The 18,224-nt window shown below is 43.6% G+C and overlaps 1 protein-coding gene across 1 annotated transcript in view; it reads right to left on the reverse strand.

Annotated features, from left to right (window-relative positions):
• LOC110537668 (unconventional myosin-VIIa) overlaps nucleotides 1–18,224 on the reverse strand; it is an 81,809-nt gene that overhangs the window by 33,880 nt on the left and 29,705 nt on the right. Inside the window, exons 10-24 of the mRNA XM_036937636.1 lie at nucleotides 17,048–17,124; nucleotides 16,805–16,924; nucleotides 16,461–16,603; nucleotides 15,790–16,000; nucleotides 15,151–15,286; nucleotides 14,674–14,780; nucleotides 10,436–10,573; nucleotides 10,099–10,257; nucleotides 9,755–9,847; nucleotides 9,523–9,617; nucleotides 9,078–9,162; nucleotides 8,606–8,824; nucleotides 5,850–6,047; nucleotides 2,965–3,084; nucleotides 1,818–2,021 (exon numbers count right to left, since the gene is read on the reverse strand). Coding sequence (XP_036793531.1) covers nucleotides 1,818–2,021; nucleotides 2,965–3,084; nucleotides 5,850–6,047; nucleotides 8,606–8,824; nucleotides 9,078–9,162; nucleotides 9,523–9,617; nucleotides 9,755–9,847; nucleotides 10,099–10,257; nucleotides 10,436–10,573; nucleotides 14,674–14,780; nucleotides 15,151–15,286; nucleotides 15,790–16,000; nucleotides 16,461–16,603; nucleotides 16,805–16,924; nucleotides 17,048–17,124 — 2,105 coding nt within the window. The remainder of the gene's footprint in view (nucleotides 1–1,817; nucleotides 2,022–2,964; nucleotides 3,085–5,849; nucleotides 6,048–8,605; nucleotides 8,825–9,077; nucleotides 9,163–9,522; nucleotides 9,618–9,754; nucleotides 9,848–10,098; nucleotides 10,258–10,435; nucleotides 10,574–14,673; nucleotides 14,781–15,150; nucleotides 15,287–15,789; nucleotides 16,001–16,460; nucleotides 16,604–16,804; nucleotides 16,925–17,047; nucleotides 17,125–18,224) is intronic.

Consider the following 18,224-nt stretch of genomic DNA (forward strand, 5'->3'; position numbering starts at 1 on the left):
GGCAGCATTATGCTGTGGGGATGTTTTTCAGCTGCAGGGACTGGGAGACTAGTCAGGATCGAGGGAAAGATGAACGGAGCAAAGTACAGAGAGATCCTTGATGAAAACCTGCCCCAAAGCGCTCAAGATCACAGACTGGAGGGAAGGATTACCTTCCAACAAAACAATGACCCTAAGCACAAACCCAAGACAATGCAGGAGTGGCATCTGGACAAGTCTCCTATTGTCCTTGAGTGGCCCAGCCAGAGCTCGGACTTGAACCTTATCGAACATCTGTAAAGAGACCTGAAAATAACTGTGCAGCTACGCTCCCCATCCAACCTGACAGAAAGGATCTGTTGAGAAGAATGGGAGAAATTCTCCAAAAGCAAGTGTGCCAGGCTTGCAGCTTCATACCCAAGAAGACTTGAGGCTGTAATCGCTGCCAAAGATGCTTTAACAAAGTACTGAGTAAAGGGTCTGAATACTTATACTCATTTTTTATTTTTGTATATATTTGCAAAAAAATCTAAAAACCTATCTTGCTTGTTTGTAGGTGACCAAATATATTACACACATACATACATATATATATTATACACATACACACATATATATAAAAAGATTAGCACAAATTAAATAACTAAAATATAGTCATTGCATAAGTACAGTATTTTGCTCCCTGAGTCAATACATACTAGTAACAACTTTGGCATCGATTACAGCTGTTGAGTCTTCTTGGGTAAGTCTACAAGAACTTTGCACACCTGCATTGTGCAATATTTGCCCATTATTATTTTCAAAATTCTTCAAGCTCTGTCAGATGTTGGTGATCATGGATAGATTTTTGATCATGGATAGCAATTTTCAAGACTTGCCATAGATATTCAAGCAGATTTAAGTAAAAGGTGTAAATTGGCCCCTCAGGAACATTCACTGTCTTCTTGTTAAGCAACTCCAGTGTAAGTTTGGCCTTGTGTTGTAGGTTATTGTCATGCTGAAAGGTGAATTCCTCTCCCAGTCTCTGGTGTAAAGCCGACTGAAGCAGATTTTCCTCTAGGATTTTTTGCCTGTGCTTAGCTCCATCCCGTTTCTTTTCATCCTGACAACCCAGTATCTGCTGATGTCAAGCATACCCATACCATGATGCAGACACCACCATGCTTGAAAATAAGGAAGCAGTTAGTGCCTTGTTGCATACAAAATGCATGTTTTCAAATATTTGTATTCTGTATATTTGTTTTTTTGTTTTCACTCCGTTAGGTCATTATTGTGGAGACACTACAATGTTGTTGATCCGTCCTCAGTTTTCTCCCATTACAGCCATTGAACTCTGTAGCCATTTTTAAATCACCAATGGCCATCCCTGAGCAGTTTCATTCCTGTCCTGCAGCTCAATTCATCTTTGATGTGTATTGGTAGTTTAATACAGGGGTTCCCAAACTTTTTCCACTCGGGCCCTCCTTCCAGCATTGGGGAACAAGAGGTCTGAATAATTTTGTAAGGCACTGTCTGTATTGGTTTCCTGACCCAGTAAGCAGTATTTGGACAGACAGCCATCTTTGGTTTGGTTTAACTGGCTGCAGTCACCAAATGTTAACTTTAGTATGTTTGCCCCCCCTCCTCCACACACAAAAGTTCAGTTAGGTATTAGCATGTTCTTAATTTCGTGCCCAAATGATCTGAAATTGATTGTGTGTGTGGGGGGTAGCCTTAGTGGGGTTAAGGTAATATTCAGTTAGACACTCATGACTCAGGGCTCATTTGCAAAGCTGTAGGACCACAATGGCGAACACACACACGATTGGTAAAAGGTCAAAAGTCAGAGGTCAACTCACCAGCTGGTCACCCTCATCCTCATGGAAGAGCAGAGGCTGCTTGAGCGGTCGCCGCACGTATTTGTGTGTGGTGGTGCCCTGGAAGTACATGGTGGCGAACTTGGAGAACTTGTACTCCGACAGGTCCTCTTCCTCGTCGTCAGGCAGAGGGAGAGCTTCGTCTAAGTCCTCCTCCTCCTCGGCCCGCAGAGCCACTTCCAGGTCCTACAACACACCCATGTAAACAGACCCAGAGACACAGAGACATGCACAGAAGGAGGGTCGCAGGCATGCAAAGAGGCACATGTGCGCACACACACACACAGGCACACCAGTGGCATAGTGCAGTTTTACACTGATACCGTTTTTTGAGGTCTGAGAAAGGGATCTTGTTTTGCCATGGGGGAGAGAAATGTACATTTTATAGCTGGAGGGAATGTTATTTTACATATTGTGCCGTGAGGTGGAGAGAAAATGTTGCTGTTTTAGAGCTCAGTAATTCTGGAAAGATGAGACAATCTTAACATTTTCCACAAAAATATGGACAACATTTTAAATATATATTTTGATAGACCAAAGTATCAGCCTCCTAATTATACTTTTTTTAAATCGTAAAGTGCAACTAACTGGATTTATGTCAACTCTGCCAGACACCATAATGCATTTCATTTTTACAATTATTCTCCAACAAGTGTTTAAAGGCCTTTGCTGTTTAATTTGAACCAATCTGTAGTACAAATCTCAAAACTTATTTTTGTTTTGGTTTATAGCACTATTAAGAGCTCCAGCATTTTTTTCTAGATTTTTTTCTAGAAATACTTCCATTGTTTAAACATATGTAGCAGAACAGAGGTCTTGTGGCACTACATGTAATGAGGACATGAATAAGGGTGTAGTTGACCCTGATGAGAGCTGTTTGGGGGAGGGGGGTCCTTGCGGAGGCTGCGGGTGTGTGTGCCAGTGAGCCAGTGAGGCACACATGGAGGCAGGGATACAGGCAGGTGCATCCCCCAACCCACCCACGCACACAGACAGACATATACATCAAGGCACACAGACACACACATCCTACATCTAAACCCCTACCCCTTGCACATACTCCACTGTAGCTACACAGACAGTATCTACTGCCCTACTCCCCACCACCACCCCTAACGCCCCATCTCACCTCGAAGCCGGCCGGCCCCTGTCCCTCCAGGTTGGGCAGTGCCCCTGTGTTCCCCAGGAAGCCAAACATCTGGTCCACCATGTCTGAGTGGTCCACCGGCTGCTCCCTCTCCCGCTCCACCTGTTGGGTTGAGGTTGAGTTATAGGCACAGAGTACAAACAGGACAACATCAAACATATACAGTGGGGCAAAAAAGTATTTAGTCAGCCACCAATTGTGCATGTTCTCCCACTTAAAAAGATGAGAGAGGCCTGTAATTTTCATCATAGGTACACTTCAACTATGACAGACGAAATGAGATCCAGAAAATCACATTGTAGGATTTTTTATGAATTTATTTGCAAATTATGGTGTAAAATAAGTATTTGGTCACCTACAAGCAAGCAAGATTTCTGGCTCTCACAGACCTGTAACTTATTCTTTAAGAGGCTCCTCTGTCCTCCACTTGTTACCTGTATTAATGGCACCTGTTTGAACTTGTTATCAGTATAAAATACACCTGTCCACAACCTCAAACATTCACACTCCAAACTCCACTATGGCCAAGACCAAAGAGCTGTCAAAGGACACCAGAAACAAAATTGTAGACCTGCACCAGGCTGGGAAGACTGAATCTGCAATAGGTAAGCAGCTTGGTTTGAAGAAATCAACTGTGGGAGCAATTATTAGGAAATGGAAGACATACAAGACCACTGATAATCTCCCTCGATCTGGGGCTCCACGCAAGATCTCACCCCGTGGGGTCAAAATGATCACAAGAACGGTGAGCAAAAATCCCAGAACCACACGGGGGGACCTAGTGAATGACCTGCAGAGAGCTGCGACCAAAGTAACAAAGCCTACCATCAGTAACACACTACGCCGCCAGGGACTCAAATCCTGCAGTGCCAGACGTGTCCCCCTGCTTAAGCCAGTACATGTCCAGGCCTGTCTGAAGTTTGCTAGAGAGCATTTGGATGATCCAGAAGAAGATTGGGAGAATGTCATATGGTCAGATGAAACCAAAATAGAACTTTTTGGTAAAAACTCATCTCATCGTGTTTGGAGGACAAAGAATGCTGAGTTGCATCCAAAGAACACCATACCTACTGTGAAGCAAGGGGGAGGAAACATCATGCTTTGGGGCTGTTTTTCTGCAAAGGGAACAGGACGACTGATCCGTGTAAAGGAAAGAATGAATGGGGCCATGTATCGTGAGATTTTGAGTGAAAACCTCCTTCCATCAGCAAGGGCATTGAAGATGAAACGTGGCTGGGTCTTTCAGCATGACAATGATCCCAAACACACCGCCCGGGCAACGAAGGAGTGGCTTCGTAAGAAGCATTTCAAGGTCCTGGAGTGGCCTAGCCAGTCTCCAGATCTCAATCCCATAGAAAATCTTTGGAGGGAGTTGAAAGTCTGTGTTGCCCAGCAACAGCTCCAAAACATCCCTGCTTAAAATTGATGTTTTATGTTCAGAAATGCATTGTCTCAAACAAACATCTGGTGAAAGTGTAGAGAGCCACATCAAATTACAGAAATACTCATAATAAACATTGATAAAAGGTACAAGTGTTTTACATGGAAATTTAGATAAACTTCTCCTTAATGCAACCGCAACAAAAACAAGCCATACAGGTACCCGCAGTGTTGTGGAGTCAACAGAAGTCAGAAATAGCATTATAAATATTCACTTACCTTTGATGATCTTTATCAGAATGCACTCACAGGAATCCCAATTCCACAATAAATGTTTGTTTTGTTCGATAAAGTCCATAATTTATGTCCAAATTATGCATGGAAATGTAGATAAACTTCTCCTTAATGCAACCGCTGTGTCAGATTTCAAAAAGGCTTTATGGCAAAAGCATACATTGAGATTATGTTAGGTCAGCACCTAGCCACAGAAAAACAGACAGCCATTTTCCAAAGAAGGAGAGGTGTCACAAAAGTCAGAAATAGTATTATAAATATTCACTTACCTTTGATGATCTTCATCAGAATGCACTCCCAGGAATCCCAGTTCCACAATAAATGTTTATTTTGTTCGATAAAGTCCATCATTTATGTCCAAATACCTCCTTTTTGTTGGCGCATTTAGTTCACAAATCCAAACTCACGAGGTGCGGGCAAATCCAGGCGGAAGTTCAGACGAAAAGTCCAAAAAGTTATTTTACAGTTCGTAGAAACATTTCAAACGATGTATATAATCAATCTTTAGGATGTTTTTATCATAAATCTTCAATGTTTCAACCAGACAATTCCTTTGTCTTTAGAAATGTAATGGAACGCAGCTAACTCTCACAGGTTAGCTGACAGAGCTCATGGCACTCTGCCAGACACCTGGTTGAAACAGCTCTCATTCTTCCCCCCTTCACAGTAGAAGCCTCAAACAAGGTTCTAAAGACTGTTGACATTTAGTGGAAGCCTTAGGAAGTGCAATAAGACCCCATATGCAATGACTTGAAAACTACAAACCTCAGATTTCCCACTTCCTGGTTGGATTTTTTCTCTGGTTTTTGCCTGCCATATGAGTTCTGTTATACTCACAGACATCCTTCAAACAATTTTAGAAACTTCAGAGTATCCTCTATCCAAATATACTAATTAAATGCATATTCTAGCTTTTGAGCCTGAGTAGCAGGCAGTTTACTCTAGGCATCTAATTATCCAAACTACTCAATACTGCACCCCAGTCCCAAATAAATTAATAGGCTATTTTAGCTTGTGAGCTCTACTTCTGGTTGAAATCTTTCAAAACCTCCACATAACCTCTTTATGGAACAAATCATAACTTACATTTAAGTCAAATTTGTGACTTAACATCAATTCATGACTAAGTGAAAATTTGACTAAAGTGGAAGTTAAGATTTGCCCCTAAGTAAACCATTAGGTGCTTCAGGAACCTGTTCCACCATCTCCTTCTTTCGTCGTGTCTCCTCCCGTGCCTCCTTCTCCCTCTCCTCCTCCTGACGGGTCAGCTCGGCCAGGCGCTCCTTGTGACTCCTCTCGGCCTCGGCCCTCGCCCGTCGCACCGTCATCTGGTTCCTCAGGCGCTCCTCCTCGACCAGACGCTGGCCTTCTGCCTTTTGGCGCCGCCGGTTCTAAGAAATGGGGGAGAGAGTTGTTTAATCACTTACAAATTCTCATAAATGTTCTTCAATGTTACTAGAAGCTGGTAAGACAAGGTATTGCTCACCTGAGGGAGAGTACCTTATGATAAGCTGTAGACCACCCTATCTACCTAGAGAATTATCATCTATATTATCCGTAGCCGTCTATTTACCACCACAAACCGATGCTGGCACTAACGCCACACTCAACCAACTATATAAGGCCATAAGCAAACAAGAAAAGGCTTATCCAGAAGTGGCGCTCCTAGTGGCCGGGGACTTTAATGCAGGCAAACTTAAATAAGTTTTACCAAATTTTTACCAGCATGTCACATGTGCAACCAGAGGGGAAAAAAACTCTAGACCACCTTCACTCCACACACAGAGATGTATACAAAGCTCTCCTCCGACCTCCATTTGGCAAATCTGACCATAATTATATTCTCCTGATTCCTGCTTACAATCAAAAACTAAAGCAGGAAGTACCAGAGACTCGCTCAATACGGAAGTGGTCAGATGACACGGATGCTACGCTACAGAACTGTTTTGCTAGCACAAACTGGAATATGTTCCGGGATTCATCCAATGGCATTGAGGAGAATAGTCATCAGCTTCATCAATAAGGGCATCGACGATGTCGCCTCCCCAGTGACTGTATGTACATATCCAAACCAGAAGCCATGGATTACATGCAACATCCACATCGAGCTAAAGGCTAGAACTGTCGCTTTCAAGGAGCGGGACACTAATCCGGATGCTTAGAAGAAATCCCGCTATGCCCTCAGACGAACCATCAAACAAGCAAAGCATCAATACAGGATTAAGATTGAATCCTACTACACCGGCTCTGACGCCCGTCGGATGGGGCAGGGCTTGAAAACTATTACGGACTACAAAGGGAAACCCAGACGCGAGCTGCCCAGTGACGTGAGCCTACCAGACGAGCGAAATGCCTTTTACGCTCGCTTCGAGGCAAGCAACACCGAAGCATGCACGAGAGCACCAGCTGTTCTGGGTGACTGTGTGGTAACGCTCTCGGTAGCCGATGTGAGCAAGACCTTTAAACAGGTCAACATTCTTAAAGCTGCAGGGCCAGACGGATTGCATACCGCCCCAAAAGATCCACAGATGACGCAATCTCAATCGCACTCCACAATGCCCTTTCCCATCTGGAAAAAAGGAACACCTATGTGAGAATGTTGTTCATTGACTACAGCTCAGCGTTCAACACCATAGTGCCCACGAAGTGCATCACTAAGCAAAGGACCCTGGGACTAAACACCTCCCTCCGCAACTGGATCCTGAACTTCCTGACGGGTCGCCCCCAGGTGTTAAGGGTAGGCAACAACACGTCTGCCACGCTGATCTTCAACACTGGGGCCCCTCATGGGTTTGTACTTAGTCCCTTCCTGTACTCCCTGTTCACCCACGACTGCGTGGCCAAACACGACTCCAACACCATCATTAAGTTTGCTGACGACACAACAGTGGTTGGTCTGATCACCGACAACGATGAGACAGCCTAAAGAGAGGATGTCAGAGAACTGGCAGTCTGGTGCCAGGACAACAACCTCTCCCTCAATGTGAGCAAGACAAAGGAGCTGATCGTGGACTACAGGAAAGAGTGGGCCGAGAGCAGCGGGTCGAGAGTTTCAAGTTCCTTGGTGTCTACATCACCAGCAAACCATCATGGTCCAAACAAACCAAGACACTCGTGAAGAGGGCACGACAAAACCCCTCAGGAGACTGAAAACATTTGGCATGGGTCCCCAGACCTTCAAAATGTTATACAGCTGCACCATCGAGAGCATCCTGACCTGTTGCATCACCGCCTGGTATGGCAACTGCTCAGCATCTGACCGTAAGGTCCTGCAGAGGGTAGTGTGTACGGCCCAGTACATCACGTGGGCCAAGCTTCCTGCCATCCAGTACCTATATATAGTACCTTTATAGGCGGAAAGCCCATAAAATTGTCAGAGACTCCAGTCACTCAAGTCATAGACTGTTTTCTCTGCTACCGCACAGCAAGCGGCACCGGGGTGCCAAGTCTAGGACCAAAAGGCTCCTTAACTGCTTCTACCCCCAAGCCATAAGACTGCTGAACAATTAATAAAATGGCCAACGGACTATTTATATTGACACCCCCCCATTTGTTTTGTACACTGCTGCTACTTACTGTTTATCTGTGCAGTCACTCACCCCTACCTACATGTACAAATGACTTCAACTAACCTGTATCCCCGCACACTGACTCTGTACCGGTACCCCCTGTTTATAGCCTCGTTATAGTTATGTTATTTTGTTAATTTTTATTATTTTTTACTTTAGTTTATTTGGTAATATTTTCTTAACTCTTCTTGAACTGCACTGTTGGATAAGGGCTTGTAAGTAAGCATTTCACAGTAAGGTCTACACTTGTTGTATTCAGCACGTGTGACAAATAAAGTTTGATTTGATCAGATTTAAATTGCCTTACTTTAGCCCTGTTGCCTTGCTTAGTGTCTATCTCTGTGTGTATGCATATGCCTATGAGTAGTGTAGCATCTTACCTCTGCCCTGAGTCTCTGGGTAACCCTCCTTGCGATCATGCCCCGGGCGTATGCCTGGATGGTGATCACCGCATGCAGCTGCCTCCAAAAAGACTGCCTCACCATGAAACCACGGCAACGGGCCTGTATTTGAGTGATGCAAGTCCTGGCCAATTGGTAGGCAACAAAGAGTTTTCTTGATCTATAGAGGGCTTGTAGGCGCAGGAAGCCGACCCTCATCTGGAGAGGAGACACCAACAAAACTCTCAAACACCAATATAACATTCTAACAAAAGAACTACACCAATATAACACAACTATAACGTTATAGCAACATAACTACAACCCATAATTCAATAACTGTGGGACGGTCTTTTAAGGTGTGTTCATTAAGGGACTAAATGTCATTCCTGCCCAGGGATATGTCCAAGTGAACCATCCAGGAAATGGACGGTTGTGAAATGTCAGTAATCATGGATATAGAAGAACTCACCACACTGTAGTCCTTCCTGCACCGATAGCCGCGCCACATCTTCTGAATGAGTGTCACTGACCTCCTCACCCTCAGGAAGTTAGTCCTGGAAAATACACAGGGAGAGGGAGGGAGGGAGGGGTGGGGAGAGGTGCATATGGAAACATATTATATAATACTGAAGCTCTCAACCACAACATTTGTGAATTGAAATGTCCAGACAATTCAACGGTAGTATCTGAATTCGATCTATGAGGAACAAGTTAAACGTTGTCCCTAAGTACAATATGGATTAACGAAATAAAGATCGTAACTTAAAGAGGATCCTTCAAGGAATCCCCACCCCACCAACACCACATGTCCCCTTTCCCTCCCTTCTCACCCTCCCTCGTGCCCCTCCTCTTTCCTCTCCCTCTTTCTCTGTCCCTTCCAGCCTCACCCTCCCCTCTACTCCCTCCTTCCTCACCTCGCCTTCATTCCTCGTACAGCCTTTTGGATGAGGATGGCCTTGTCAGTGATGGCCTTGTCCCTGTCTATCTCCAGCTGCATGTCATGGTGGTCCTGAGACGGAGAGGGAGAGCGGTGGGAGGAGGGAGCAAAAGAGAGAGAGAGAGTGCACGGTTTATTTTATCGTAATATGTGTAACAATGTAGGTGAAAATATGATATGTCGATTTGCAATCAATGAAATCTAGTCACCTTAAGAAAGATCTTGGTCTTCCCAATCTCCCAGTCGTCATCTCGTCCAAGAACAGCCTCCACTATCTTCTGACACGTCCCTCTCAGGTCATCCTATGAGAAAACACCAGGGAATGAATGACACCTAAATGAACTAATAGCCATCCTGAAGTAGAGTAACAGAACATAGTAATATAATCGAAAGTGACAGCAGGGTTGTGTTCATTAGGACAGAAAACAGATGTTCTAAAACGTTTTGGAACAGAAAACAAGCGTTTCTTATTGGAAAAGTCCAGGAGGCCCTTGTTTCATTCAGTTTTTTTTTATTGTTTGGTGCCTAATGGACAGGGCCCAGCTCTGCTAACCTGTCTGTTGGCAGGTTTGACTCCGGGCATGAGGACACGGTAGCGGTCTACGAACTCTCCGAAGGTGTATCTGATGGGGTAACCGGCGCGTCTGATACGAATGGTCTCCATCATCCCAGAGTACCTCAGCTGACGCACACACAGCTCCCTGTCAAACAGCTAGATGGACAGACACACAGACAGAGTTAAAGAGAACAGCTGTAAGGGAATGGTAAACGAACATCGTGACACACACACAGGCACGCACGCAATCACACACACAATCGCACGCACACACAGGCAAATACACCCCCACCCACACTCTTTTATACTAGTGTGTTTGTCAGGTTGAACTCACCATGGGTTTCTTGAGCTCGTTGGGTTTGATGCAGCGGACAAAGAAAGGCTGACATACATTGAGGGTTCTCATCAGCAGCTCCAGAGAAAGCTTGAACTGGCTACTCAGAGTAGGGGATCGCTTCCTGGTCTCCATACCCTGGCAACACACACACACACACACACAGAGCAATGTATTTGTAATTTTAACAACCTGACCCTGACACTTTGTTTGCTAATCTGAGGGATGGGGCTGGGAAAATTCAACCACTCTAAAATTATTACATTGCCATGTATCATATTCTTCAAGAATCAATATGTATACCACAAATTGAATGACAATGACAATTGAACAACAGCACACGCAAATTGGCTACCAGTGCGGCAAGGGCCACTGGCTGCTGGTAAGCTTTTTTGACTTGGACATACATTTTTTCCAAAACATGCTAACCTTTGATTTTATTTTTGAACTTTTATTTAACCAGGCAAGTCAGTTAAGAACAAATTATCATTCACAATGACGGCCTACCAAAAGGCAAAAGGACTCCTGCGGGGAAAGGGACTTAAAAATGTAAAATATAGGACAAAACACACATCACGACAAGAGAGACACCACAACACTGCATAAAGAGACACCTAAGATGACAACATAGAATAGCAGCAACACATGACAACAAGGCATGGTAGCAACACCACATGACAACAACATGGTAGCAGCACAAAACATGGTACAAACATTATTGGGCAAAGAAAAGGCAAGAAGGTAGAGACAACAATACATCACGCGAAGCTGCCACAACTGTCAGTAAGAGTGTCCATCATTGAGTCTTTGACTGAAGAGATGTGTGTGCTTTGGGGACCTTTAACAGAATGTGACAGGCAGAACGGGTGTTGTATGTGGAGGATAAGGGCTGCAGTAGGTATCTCAGATAGGGGGAATGAGACCTAAGAGGGTTTTATAAATCAACCAGTGGGTATTGCGATGGGTATACAAAGATGACCAGTTTACAGACGAGTATAGAGTGCAGTGATGTGTCCTATAAGGAGCATTGGTGGCAAATCTGATGGCCGAATGGTAAAGAACATCTAGCCGCTCTAGAGCACCCTTACCTACCAATCTATAAATGATGTCTCCGTAATCTAGCATGGGTAGGATGGTCATCTGAATCAGGGTTAGTTTGGCAGCTGGGGTGAAAGAGGAGTGATTACGATATAGGAAACCAAGTCTAGATTTAACCTTAGCCTGCAGCTTTGATATGTTTTGAAAGAAGGACAGTACACCCTCTAGCCATACTCCCAAGTACTTGTATGAGCTGACTACCTCAAGCTCTAAACCCTCAGAGGGCATTTTTCTTACCAAACCACATGACCTTTGTTTTGGAGGTGTTCAGAACAAGGTTAAGGGCAGAGAAAGCTTGTTGGACACTAAGAGAGCATTTAACAGAAAATATAGGGAGGAGCCCACTTGACTATAAGACTATCATCTGTATATAAATGGATGAGAGAGATTTCTACTGCCTGAGCTATGTTGTTGATGTAAATTGAGAAGCGCGTGTGGCCTAGGGTAATCCCTTGGTTACAGGCAGTGGCTAAGACAGCAGATGTTCTGACTTTATACACTGCACTCTTTGAGATAGGTAGTTAGCAAACCAGGCCAGAGACCCCTCAGAGACACCAATACTCCTTTGCCGGCCCACAAGAATGGAATGGTCTACCGTATCAAAAGCTTTGGTCAAGTCAATAAGAATAGCAGCACAACATTGCTTAGAATCAAGGGCAATGGTGACATCATTTAGGACCTTTAAGGTTGCAGTGACACATCCATAAACTGAGCGGAAACCAGATTTCATACCAGAGAGAGAGAATACTATAGACATCAAGAAAGCCAGTCAGTTGATCATTTATTTGTTTTTCCAACACTTTTGATAAACAGGGCAAAATAAAAATGTGCCTATAACAGTTAAGATCACCTTGATCTTCCCCTTTATATAAAGAATCCACAGTGGCTGCCCTCCAAGCAATAGGAACCTCCCCAGATAGGAGAGACAGGTTGAAAAGGTCAGAGATAGGCTTGACAATGATAGGGGCTGCAACCTTAAAGAAGAAATGATCTAAACCATCTGACCCAGATGTTTTTGGGGTCAAATTTAAGGAGCTCCTTTAGCACCTCTGACTCAGTGACTGCCTGAAGGGAGAAGTGAAAAAGAGGGAGGAGCATCGGGACTAGTCGCATTAGAAGGGGTGGGAGATGAGGAAATGTTGGACGGACATCGACTTCCGGATAGCTTGAGTGCACTCATTTCTCATTTTGCCTGAACGAGAGCCAGTCAGTCTGAGTATGCATGCGCCGAGCTTTTCGCAAAATGGGATTCTTGAGGTGGAGTAACTCTGCCAGATCACGGTCGAACCAGGGACTGAACCTGTTTTTTAATTCTCATTTTCTTAATGGGGGTGTGTTTGTTAACAATACCACTGAAAATATTTTTAAAAAGAAGGTCCAAGCTGATTCTATACCATTTTACAGGGGTCAGTTCATGAAGGACGGCTTGATCTCATTGCCATTATCTGATAAGACAAGACATGCACATTTCGTTTTTTGATAACATATGATGGGGGTCCCTGGGTTGCCGGGTTTAACTGGGACGGGGGTCACTGGGCAAGAAAAGGTTGAAGACCCCTGGTGTAAACTCTAAACACAACTCTAAATCACAGTATTTCTCAAATAGTGGGTTCGGACCCCCTGCTGGGTTGTAGCCAGTTCCTGCAAGGTCGCAGTGACAAATGACGTGGTCAGATTAAAAAAAACATATTTGAGAATCACTGTTTTAATATTAGTACCACTGGGGTGAAGACTGAAAAGAAAGAGGGACAGAAACAGGTTTGAGTTCCAGAGGATGGATGGATGGATAGAGAGGAGTTTTGGGAGAAACACAAGATACACAAGGTGTGTTGGTAGCAGTGAGATCTGGGTTTACCCAGGGATGTGAATAAACCCTGGATGACTGACAGGGTGCGTAGCCATCTTGGTACTCCTCTTCCATAGCAAAAAAAAGTTTTTGGAAGCAATATACAGTGGGGAGAACAAGTATTTGATACACTGCCGATTTTAAAGGTTTCCCTACTTACAAAGCATGTAGAGGTCTGTAATGTTTTATCATAGGTACACTTCAACTGTGAGAGACAGAATCTAAAACAAAAATCCAGAAAATCACATTGTATGATTTTTAAGTAATTAATTTGCATTGTATTGCAAATTAATCAGAAAAGCAGAACTTAATATTTGGAAGTGTACCTATGATACAAATTACAGACCTCTACATGCTTTGTAAGTAGGAAAACCTGTCAAATCGGCAGTGTATCAAATACTTGTTCTCCCCACTGTAAATGCATTTATTAATGTCTACATTCGGTTTTGGCACTTATTCTGTTACAGACACTTTAATGCATATTTTTAAATTATATGCGAGCTAAAAATATATATATATATTTTTTTTGAGGATGACTACTAATGTTACTGTCCCCACTACAACAGAAAAAAGATTTAAATACATGTTATTTTGTTCTTGAAACATTTCATTGAAATGCAATATAATTCCATCCGTTCCAATGGAGGACTGCTATTTCTTGGGAGTGCCAATATGGCCAACCGGTTGCTTCAAAGCCTATCAATGGCCAATGCATAGCATCAGCAATCCAGGGTTTATATACAGAATTGTTTTACCACAGAAGGAATGGCTGTTGTTTACCTTCGGAGAAGGAGTGGTGGGAGGCAGATAGCCACACAGAAACTGGGGTCAGACAGAACAAGAGAGAGAACACAACCAAAATGAGAGAAAGAGATGAAGATAGGCATGGCTAACACCACCGCTCCCCTAATGCTAAGGGACAAAATAGTAGTAGGAATAGTAAAGAAAAGTACGAATTGAGAGTGATCGCTTGGTGACATCATCACTGGGAGACAGAAAACTTCGGACTATAGGTCACAAAAGATGTCATAACCATAGAAAAATAAGTGGGTACACTTTTAAAATGGCTATCGGTTCACCCATTACAGACCTGTTGACTTGAATGGGGAGGCACGTTCTAGTTATTGTATTTATATAGTCTAAACCCTCTCTGGAACTCCACCATCGTGACCTACTCTAAGCCTTTCGTCCTTATGCTTAGTGGACACAGCCTGGTGGAGTGAGTAGGGAAAATACATTCAAGGTGTCATCGTAACATCCTCACTATGTGACCACCAGACACGTCATCTCTCACCATGGTGACGTCAGCCTGGAAGATCTGCTTGATGAACTTGTTCTTGGAGGAGTGGACCAGCTGGATAATGTCAGTGTGGAGGCTGTCACGATTCTTCTCCAGGAAGCCTGAAACACACAGGAGTCAGCCACGTCCAATCCCAAACAAACCCCTAGCCCCGGCCCCTTCACTATGCACTTGTGGAGATATGATAGATGTAAGTCATCAGAGGGCAAGGTGGAGCCATTACCACATTGCTTACACATGGCATATCCTCTCTGATCTTCACAAGTGCCTAGGGTGTAGGGGCTAGGAGTTGATTTGATATGGAGCATATGAACAACTAATAGACTTGCTGGAGTTCGATACCTGGTCTTCTGACCATGAACCTACCTATAGAATCCAACCAAGTCCTACTACATGGAGCATCAGGGACTTTATTATGTGATTGCAATGAATTGGGTTGAGTGTGAAGCCAATGCCTTACAATAGGCCTACCTCTAGTCTCATAGTGGACCACCCCAGCAAAGTGCTGGATGCCAAACTGGGTCTCGTAGGTGTTCTTAGGGGGGTGGTAGTTGGTGTTGAGTTTGTGCTGGGAGTTGAGTTTATACAGCATGGTGGACTCTGTTCCCTGTGAGACACAAACAGAGAAAAAACATTTAGGCTGTGTCTGAAATTATACCCTATTCACTATATGGTCCGCTGTAGCTTAGTTGGTAGAGCATGGCGCTTGCAACGGTGAGATAGTGGGTTCAATTCCCGGGACCACCAGTACATAAATTGTATGCATGCATGACTAAGTTACTTTGGGTAAAAGCAGCTGCTAAATGGCATATACAGTATTATAATAAAGGGGCATAGGATTAGGGTGCTAATTTGGACCAAAAACAATTCTATGGCACTTTTTTAACCCACTCAGGGGCAAAGGCATAGTTGTTGCGCCATGGTATTGGTGTGCAATACGGGGATCCTCTCTGCATGTCTCTTAGATAATTTGTCACAAAAAAACGGTCCCTCGGTACAGAGTTCTAAATAACAAACATTCAGTTCCTCCAACTGTCCATCCCCTCTCACAAAACACAAATATGCATATTGATTTACATAAAATGTTAAATTGCCAAATTGGTACTGTACCTTGGGGAACTTGCTCTCCTCGTCTATGAGAGATATGATGTTCATGGGTTTATTGCCGATCATGTCCAGGGCATCCTGGTTGTCAGTGAACTCGATGTGCTGCCAGTTGATGTCCTCTAGGTTGTACTCCTCCTGCTCCAGCTTGAACACATGCCTCACAAAGAACTGCTGCAGGTTCTCATTGGCAAAGTTTATGCACAGCTGCTCAAAGCTTCAGGGAAGAAGAAACATAGTCGGTTACTCAACAGCCAATCAATTTAGGGGTGTGGCTATCCTTACTTTGATGGTCAAATTTGTCCAGGTGTGTGTGTGTGTGGTTATTTGTGTGTATGTCTGTGATTCTCGCTGGCAAAATGTATGGACAGCTGCTCAAATCAACAGGGAAGAAATGCAGCGAGAGCCAGTCCCTAGACAGCCGTTAGAGTATAAAGCCCTTCAGTGAGCATGTCAACCGCACAAATCAACGAAAGAGGCTGTCTCTATTGTCTGACTTTAGTCGGGCACATACCATTGTCATCCAATTTTCCAATAGAGAATGGAAATCATAACAATTATGTAATTTCATGTTCCACATACAACGTCCCCTAAACAGAAAACAAAGCTTTTAGACCTTTGAATTTGAACCAAATGGCTACAACATCCCCAAAGCTTGGGTCAGTCAGAGGACTCACCTGTTGACAATGAAGTTCTCGAAGCCAAAGATGTCGAGCAGGCCAATGGACCTCCTTATGATCTTACTCTCACAGGACGGAGGTCTGAAGATGGCCGCGTTGATCTTGTCCACAATCCACACAAACAGCCTCCCATAGATACCCTGGGACAGGAGGGACAACGTTCATTTACACCATGAGTGGGTGTCGTAGATGCTCTCGGAGGAACAGTTTTCATTAGACAGAAGGGACCTTCTGTGAGGAATCCGATTTAGGAGTGTGTGTGTGTGTCCTCACTTTGATAATAAAAGGTGTCCGTGTTCACACGCATGTATGTATGTATGTATGTATGTGAGGGTCCTGACCTTGACGAAGGCGTCCCTGACATCCAGGCCCTGTTCCATGCTGAGGGGGGTGGACACATTTTCGCCCCGGGTGATCAGGGTACGAGTGGTTAGACATGACATCACGTCCTTAATGTCCACCTCAACAACAACACAACAACATACTGTAGTAGAGTACAACAACAACACAATACACAAACACCATACAGTCTACAGTACAAGCCCAACATAGAGATCATGTACAGGTAAGAATCTACTACCCACCTCCATCAGAGATGCGGCAGTGGACAGGTCTGGAGATCGCACTACCACGCAGGCATCCAGGTTGTCATAGCAACGGGCTGTTGGAGTGTATGTGTTATAAAGGAGGATGAAAGGGGGAAAGCAAGTCAATTAGCCAAGAAATTTTGCCAAGTGCATTTATAACTTCTAACTCAATAGCTAACGTGTAGTCAGGTGCCAGTTTAGGAAGACTACCCCTCAATAAACCTCTCGCAAAATTCACTAGGTGAGAACAAGACAGGGCTTAACAACTAACACAAACATTTCAATGACTCTTTGGCATCACTTCTCTAGCTAGACACTGTACTATCAATGTCAGGGATTGGCAACTGGCGGCCCCCGGACGCCTTCAGATCCATTAAAAAAACAAGAATTAGTCGGGGTCTCAACTTACTGTTTCAAGTTAGAATAGTAAAATACACTAGGTGCAATTTCAACATTTTCTCTACACAACATGGCAAAATCTGTAGAATTGCAGGAAATTAGCTGTAAAACAGAAAACGTTCCTCTCTGCCCCATGGCAAAATGTGTAGAATGGAACGAAATTAACTCTAAAAGTTGAGGTGTACACACGTAGGTACGCAGATCAACTGAGTTCACATTTTTTGTGGCTCCCACCCACATCAAAGGCCCTTCCCTGATCTATGTAGTGTGTGTTCATGCCAGTGTTGGTTACTCAGCGGTAATATCGCCTCACTGTTTGCTTCTCCCACAAGTAATCATCAATAACACTTTTAGGTATATATTTTTTAAATCACTTGTGGGCAGGGCTCCAAATTAACATTTGTAATTGGTGGCACTGGCGCTCCCAAGTATAAAAAGCTAGGATCACCATATCAAATATATGAGCACAAGAAAATGAGATTTTTGGAATTCATTGAGATACAGCATATTTTGGGCCTAAATTAATTATTGCTACTTTTGAAGCACATGCTGTGCTCTAGAACCTAATATGTAACACTATAAATACATTAGCTTATTATAAAAGTAAAAATGTTGATACGAATACCTGTCATTGAAATTACAAAGTAATTTGTGGAATATTAGGTTTTTACATTGTGTAAAAACACAATTTTCCTATTGAGATGCATTACATTTAAAATTGTACACTGTCTCTTTAAAAACGTCAGGTTTGTGATGACAATATACAAGAGATCTG

This window comes from Oncorhynchus mykiss, chromosome 12 (genome assembly GCF_013265735.2).
Source record: "Oncorhynchus mykiss isolate Arlee chromosome 12, USDA_OmykA_1.1, whole genome shotgun sequence".
Lineage (NCBI taxonomy): Eukaryota > Metazoa > Chordata > Actinopteri > Salmoniformes > Salmonidae > Oncorhynchus > Oncorhynchus mykiss.